Genomic DNA, 7,564 nt, shown 5'->3' on the forward strand with positions numbered 1-7,564 from the left:
AGATGATGAAAATACTAGAATGATTCACGATGCTTGTGGATATACAAATGTGGAGAATAATACGAATTCTTCAGAGGGTAATGAAGAGCCAAATATCCATGCAACAAAGTTCTACAAACTGTTAAAAGATGCTCAGAGAGAACTTTATCCTAGTTGCACAAAAGTCTCAAAGTTGACTTTATTGTTAAATTACTTCACTTGAAGTGTCTTAATCATTGGAGAAACAAATTGATGGATGAGTTATTAATCCACTTTAAAGAAGTTCTTCCCGATGGGTCATTTGTGCCTACCTCTTTCTATGAAGTAAATAAAGTTCTTCGTGCCCTAGGCTTGGGGTATACCAAAATAGATGCATGTAAGAATGATGGTATTTTATATTGGCGCGATTATGCCAATGCCCAATCATGTCCCAAGTGTGGTAAGTCTAGATGGAAGTCACAGAAACACAAAGGCAAGAAAGTAGCTCATAAGGTATTGCGACATTTTCCTATCAAACCAAGGCTTCAATGACTATACATGGCAAAAGAGACATCAAAGAAAATGAGGTGGCACAAGGAAAAAAATATTGATGATGGTGTCATGTGACATCCGTCTAACTCAATAGAATGAAAATCTTTCAATGAGCGTCATCCTACTTTTTCAGATGAATTAAGAAATGTCCAACTAGGTTTAGCAAGCGACGGATTCCAACATTATGGAGATATGAGTACCAATCATAGCATTTGGCCTGTCATTCTAGTTACATATAATTTGCCACCATGGGATTGCATGAAGAGTTCATATTTCATGATCACACTTCTTATTCCAGGCCCTAAGTCTCCTGGTAATGATATTGATGTATACTTACAACCAATGATTGAAGAGTTGAAAGAATTATGGGATGGGGTGAAGACTTATGATGCACAGTCAAAATCTAATTTTCTTATGTTTGTGGCTCTCATGTGGATGATTAATGACTTTCCTACATATGGGGACCTTTCTGGATGGTCAACCAAAGGAAAGCTTGCATGCCCTTGTTGCCATAAAGACACATAATCGATTTCCTTACGTAACAAGTTGTGTTATATGGGGCATCGTCGCTTCCTTCCCTCAAATCATCCATGGCATAGAAATAGCGTGTTATTTGATGGGAAAGTGGAAATAGTTGTCGCACGTGGCCCTTCAACAGGTGATGAAGCACTTATACAGTTACAAAATTTGGGCAATGTGAGATTTGGTAAAGGACAAAAGAGAAATCGTAATGTTTCTGCCAATGCTTATAACTGGAGGAAGAAAAGTATCTTTTTTCATTTGCCTTACTAGAAGAGTCTTAGGTTAAGACATAACCTAGATATGATGCACATAGAAAGATATGTGTCTAACAACATTTTATCAACTGTGATGAGTATTGTTGGAAAGACAAAAGACACATTGAAAAGTAGATATGATTTGGTGGACCTTGGTATTAGGCAAGTGTTGCATCCAATTGAGGATGGAGATAAAATTTTGTTACCGGTAGCATGCTATGCATTGTCCCATGATGAGAAGTTCAAGCTATGTAATTTCTTAGCTAATTTGAAGGTTCCGGATGCTTTTTCATCAAATATTTCAAGGTGTGTTAATGTACTTGAGAAAAAGATACATGGATTGAAGTCTCATGATCATCATGTATTATTGCAAGACATTTTACCAGTTGCTATACGTGGTTAACTGCTTAAGGAAGTGTGTGAACCAATTATTACCTTAGGCAAATTTTTCAAGAATCTATACTCTAAGTGCTTGACAATTGAAGATCTTGATATCCTTGACGCTGAAATTCCAATCATATTGTGTAAACTTGAAATGGTTTTCCTCCGGCATTTTTGATGTCATGATTCATTTGCCGATACACTTGGCCAGAGAGGCAAAACTTGGTGGACCAGTTCAATATCGGGATATGTACTCTATTGAGAGGTAACATATCATTTTGTAATTTCGATGAGAATATGTTTTAAATATCATATTTTATAAATTGGAAATCTATTTATAGGTATTTTGCGAACACTTAAATCATATATTCGCAATCCTGGTCATCCAAAAGGTGCAATTGCTGAAGGTCATGACGCAAATGAAGGCATTACATTTTTCTCACACTATTTTAAGAGTATCTCAACTAAGTTCAATAAACCAACAAGAAATGATGATGGATTTGAATCAAACGGTGAGATGTCTATCTTTAAAAAAAGTGGGCAAACAAAGGGGTCTTTTGATGGAAAGAAACTACCCCATGATGAATTCAACCAAACAGTTTTGTATATTCTTCAAAATTGTGAAGAGGTTTCACCTTTCATAGAGTAAGGTTCTTATTAATTTAGATTTAATTTCACATAAAGATATTTTAATTAACCTTAACTAACACAAAATGTAGGGAATACATGAGAGAGATTGAAATACAAGGTTCAACGAGACCTCATGGAATGCTGAATAATGATTTTATTAATTGGTTTCGTGCACGTGTAAGAATTTATGAAAAACACTTAATTAACTATTACTGTTGACATCTAAGTATGAACAAGTCTTATTTTTTGTAGATATTTGTACTAGTTCACAAGGACGCACAACTGATGAGCTCATAAGCTTAGTTGTAGGTCCAGAACCATTGGTGCATCGATATTCAATATTTATGGTGAAGGGATTTAGGTTACAAACAAAAGAGCTTGTGAGAAAAACACAGAACAGTGGAGTTCTTGTGAGAGGAGATGATTCAGACTCTAATAAGGAGTATTATGGTGTATTAGAGGACATTTACGAGTTACGCTACGTTGGAAATAGAAAAGTTCATCTATTCAAGTGTCACTGGTGGGATGTGGCTCGCCTAGGAAGAGGATGTAAGATTGACAAATATGGTTTTACAAGTGTGAATATTCATTGTGCCTTAAATACAAATGAGCCATTTGTGTTGGCATCTCAGTCTGAACAAGTCTTCTATTTGAAAGACATAGTTGACAAAGATTGGCTCGTTGTTGTAAAGACAAATCCTCGAGATCTTTTTAATATGCCTGAAGTTGAAGAAGCAGTAATGAATGAAGAAGGTTATCAACAAGAGGAAGTGGAATGTAATATTTTGTGTCCCAATGACCATGAACCTGATATTCATGTGTCTTTATACAGGGATGATGTTGAACCACAAACTGTTTTGCGTAACAATGATCAAGAAAATGAGGAAGATAATTTCATTAATGACAATCATACAGATGTACCTGGGAGTGAAGAAACCGAAGAACAGTTACTAGATGATGATGATGGAGAAGACAGTGATGAATACTTTTGATGATTGAGAAACAAAGACTACTGAAATAGATGTTTAACACTTGTTTTGATAAGTTCTCTATATTTTGTTCTTATTGGGCTAACATGAAATTAATTCATGACATTTGTAGCTTTAACTTTGTAAATAGAATCAGCATTTTAAGTAAAATCAATGCTTTACATTTCCATCAATGAAACAATAGTACTTGTTAGTAAAGTGTCCCACATTTTTTACTTGTTTAATATAATACTCTGCTTTATGAATCGATATTTTCCTTGGCAGGTAGATATAATAAGCTTTAATTTCTGATTCTGATACTTCTCTTTTTATATCTAATGTTCCAGGAAATGAAAGGAACTGGTCGAGGTAACGGTAATAGTGGAAGAGATGGTGCAAGAGGTGGACGTGGAAATTTTCGAGAACGTGAATGTTTTGGTACTACATCTCAGCTACCAATACAACAAATAAGAGTTGCTGAAGTATCATTGGAGAAAGGACAGAGACCTGACCCCAAGTCAAGGACGTCTACAGGCGGAACAAATATACAAGTGATCCTCTCCAAAGAACATCTCCAGGGACACAATCATCAAGAAATCTAGAAGAAAGTATATGTCCCTCCCTAGAGGTTGAAATTGTTGCAGGTTAGTTCACGTACCTCCCTAGTAGATAGACTCAATTGCTTAGTATCAAGCAACTTCAGCACATGATGAGTGCAGTTGGTTCAACACAGTTGACTGCATGATGTTGATTTTGGTTCTCATGTGATACTTATTCTTTTTGCAAGTATATTAGGTGTAGTAATACGAGTGTATATCAATTTTGACCGGGAATGTAGAGCTAGTTATTGCTTCATTCTTGTTTACGAGTGTAGCCATGTTACAACATGAATCTCTAGCAGAAAATAGAGTTTGTTAAATGTTCTTATCTATATAATGATTGAGTGTTGTTTGTTGTGTTAACTTTATAACAAAATTTCAAAAGACTCAAAACCCTTTATGACAACAATTTGGGGTCATTGGTTTATACTGGTGAAGTAACTATGAAAACTAGTATACATTATGAAGCAGTAGAATGAATATTCAGTGATACATTTCTTTTACTAATAATTTATTCGTTGCAGTTTCTCGCATCAATAGAAAGAGAGGAAGAGGGAAATATAAATCTAAAACTGTTAATATTAAAACTAAGTATGGAGCAAATATCAAAGCAATCATTCTAGATGATATTGATAGAGCTGTGGGTTCAGGGGCTAGAGATATTGTTAATTATGCAGGCTTGATCATGAGTATCTTATTTCAAGATGGAAATTGGCAGAATATTGTTTCAAAACATGGAGAAGCAATGTGGTATAAGGTCAAGGTAATAAATCACTTTCAAAGTTGTATTTCTTTTATATTACTTGAATTATCAAATTTAATGTTACATTTTGTTCAGGACAAATTTGAAGTTTCTGGTGGGCTGCGAGCACATAAGTTACAAGGCTTTGTGATAAGCACTATGCAAAGACTCTTTAGAGCTTGGAAAGCTCGATTACATAATCACTATTGTGCCTATAATACGGATGAAGACAGATTGTCTAATCGTCCTGAGGATGTTGAGTTGGAGGACTGGAAATACCTAGTTAAGTATTTTGGCAGTGAGAAATTCAAGGTAATTTAATTAATAACAAGAGTTATTGAATTTAGAAAATACCTAGTGTGGTCGAATGCTAGTTTTCTCTTTAAATAAATATATTCTGATCTATTGCAGGTTATCAGTGAAAGAAACAAAAACAATAGAGAAAAATAAATAACTAAGCATTCTTGTGGTACAAGATCATTTGCAGAAGTAGAGGAATCTACGGTGAAAATACATTTTTCTCCTATTACTACATATACGTGTTCTTGTGTATTTTCCTTATTGAATTATATTGCAGAGAGATTCACTAACGGGAGAAAAAAACTCACCAGATAAAGTCTGGGAGATCCAACACACGTAAAAGTGCTAGCGGATAACGTGTATGGTTGGATCCACAATCCCAACAGATTCATGTAATTTTCTAAAATCATTGCCTTACTATCTTACTGACTTACTACATGTTAGTTTCAATATGTCCATTATGTTTTGATGTAACTGGTACATATTATTATAGAGCCATCTCGAACAACTTGTTGTTGAACAACAATCAGAAGAGATCGAAAATCCCATGACTAGGGATAAGATTTTATCCTCAATTCTCGGTGAGAGATCAGGCTATGTTCGCGGAAAAGGATATGGGAAAAAGCCTCCTAAAAAAGCTCAAATACAACAGGCAGACATAGAGGCTAATGTGTCTTCAGCAATAGAAAGTATGCATCAAGAGATGCAAGTTGATATGGAACGAAAGCTAAAATAAGAACATGAACACATGGCGGCATATTTAAAAAGGAGTATGGAAGAAGATCTGCAAAAAAAATTGGAAGAGGAGCGTGAACACATGAAAGGTGAAGTTGACAAAATGTTCCAAGAACAATTGGCCGCTATCATGACTAGGGTGCAACAGGTACTTTATCTTTTTCTTCTTAACAATTCAATTTATTTCTTTGACAGTTCTTATTTCTTACTTATTATAGTTATTGGTCTTGTTTCTTTAAATCTGGATTGTGAATAAACGTATACAAAGAGAATACGAGTTAATCTTCTGGTGGAAGTTTGAAAATACAGGAATGTTTTCTGTGTTTGCTAATGCCTTGTTACATGCTAGTTGTTTTTCATACTGTGTCGTAGTTGAACCAAATTTACTTGTTGTCCTGTTATTTTGAGAATCGTGGATTGATTCCAACTGTTGCAAGCAGTGAACTATTGTTTATGCACTGCCTTTGTTTGATTGCCTTTTTTATTTACTGGAACTTGAGGATCAACCTGTGGTGGAGTTGCAGTAATCTCCTTTCCAGATTTCTTTGCCACATTCATTTGCTTTTCTCCTTGTTCCTGTTGCTGCAGACTCATTTTTGTGATAGCTTGAGTACTGCTAGCATTTGTGTTTCCCTAGCCCTTGGTTAGTTCCTGCACACTTTGTGTGTGTTCCTGCACATTTAGATTAGTATAAGGATTGTGTGTAGGAATAGAGATTATACGCGCTTGTGAAGTATGTTGTTGATCAGCCTGCTTGGTGAGACTCTTTGGTGCTTGCTGCTGGTTAGTGTTCTTTTTTCTTTGTGTTTGCTAGTGATCCCCCTGCTGCTTTCCTCTTGTGTCCAGGTCCTTTTGCTATCTATTTTTATTGGCCTCCTTTTGACCTGGTTCTTTCTGTACCTGTGACTGTTGAGGAATGGTATCAAATTCTTTTTTGTTTTTGGCTTTTCCATTTTCTATTTTGTTTCTTTTTTATGGTCTTCATCTCTTTGTTTTATCGTACAATCATGATCTAAATGACCTTGATGTTTATAGTAAAAGCAATAGTCAGGGATATAGGGACATCACTCTTAGCCTGATTATATCTAAGACGATCAGCATAAGTCTGTACTAATGTATAAGGAATAGGTTCAACAATCTGATCTTTTTTGGGAGGATAGAGAGGCTTTACTTGAGGTTGTTCAATTTTTTCATTAGATGCATTAGACTTAGGAAACCTGTCTTTCAATGTTGCTGGAAATTCTAGGAGAATGAAATATGCAAATAAGACACTTATCTTTTCCTATGTGATCTATATCACCTCTTTTATTATTTGAATTAGAAAGTGATTGTGTTTTTTCTAATTACAAGGACAGGTTTCTTAAACAATGGGGCCAATCTAAAAGAAGTTTGAAGGCCTGCAATGGAAGTTTTTGCTTTTTGACCATATGTATATGCATATACAATTGAAATTATTTTTTTATTTTGATCACATGTATGTATATGGATACAACATTAATGGAAGTACTATTATGTAGTTGATTTTTTGTATTTATAATATTTTCATTTTGTGAAATACTTTAGATGTTCTTAATAGCTATATATTAAATTTAGAGAATCTGATTTATAGTTTTTATTGTTACTATTGTTGATTAGTGGTAATTATTTAGTAATGAAATAAATGTTGCAGCAAATGTTATAGTAGTTTTTGTGGCGACTTACGTTGTTATTAAAAGTAGCCTTTTGCAACAGAAAAAGGGTTTCCACTGATAGTTAATATATTTTTGTAGCGGGAGGAGTCGCTACTAAATACCTTTATTTAGAGGAGACATGATCAGCTCGCAACAGATAATTTATCAGTTTTGTGGCAGCAAAGTTGCCACTGAACGTCGTGTTTTTAGAGGCGATATTAACTCGCCACAGATCATTATAGGTTTTTGTGGC

General features: G+C 34.7%; 1 protein-coding gene and 1 long non-coding RNA gene across 2 annotated transcripts in view; both read left to right on the forward strand.

Moving 5' to 3' along the window:
- The window catches only part of LOC102593205 (uncharacterized), a 6,857-nt gene extending 3,222 nt beyond the window's left edge, over nucleotides 1-3,635 (forward strand). Inside the window, exon 3 of the long non-coding RNA XR_001472832.1 lies at nucleotides 3,613-3,635. This is a non-coding gene — a long non-coding RNA (uncharacterized lncRNA). The remainder of the gene's footprint in view (nucleotides 1-3,612) is intronic.
- Nucleotides 3,636-4,307: 672 nt separating this feature from the next.
- LOC102600988 (uncharacterized) lies at nucleotides 4,308-5,056 on the forward strand. The gene is made up of 4 exons (XM_015306496.1): nucleotides 4,308-4,317; nucleotides 4,389-4,627; nucleotides 4,703-4,918; nucleotides 5,018-5,056. The coding sequence occupies exons 1-4, from the start codon at nucleotides 4,308-4,310 to the stop codon at nucleotides 5,054-5,056; spliced, it is 504 nt and encodes a 167-aa protein (XP_015161982.1).
- The last annotated feature ends 2,508 nt before the right edge of the window (nucleotides 5,057-7,564 follow it).

Source organism: Solanum tuberosum, unplaced genomic scaffold, assembly GCF_000226075.1.
Source record: "Solanum tuberosum cultivar DM 1-3 516 R44 unplaced genomic scaffold, SolTub_3.0 scf00033, whole genome shotgun sequence".
Taxonomy (NCBI): Eukaryota; Viridiplantae; Streptophyta; class Magnoliopsida; order Solanales; family Solanaceae; genus Solanum; species Solanum tuberosum.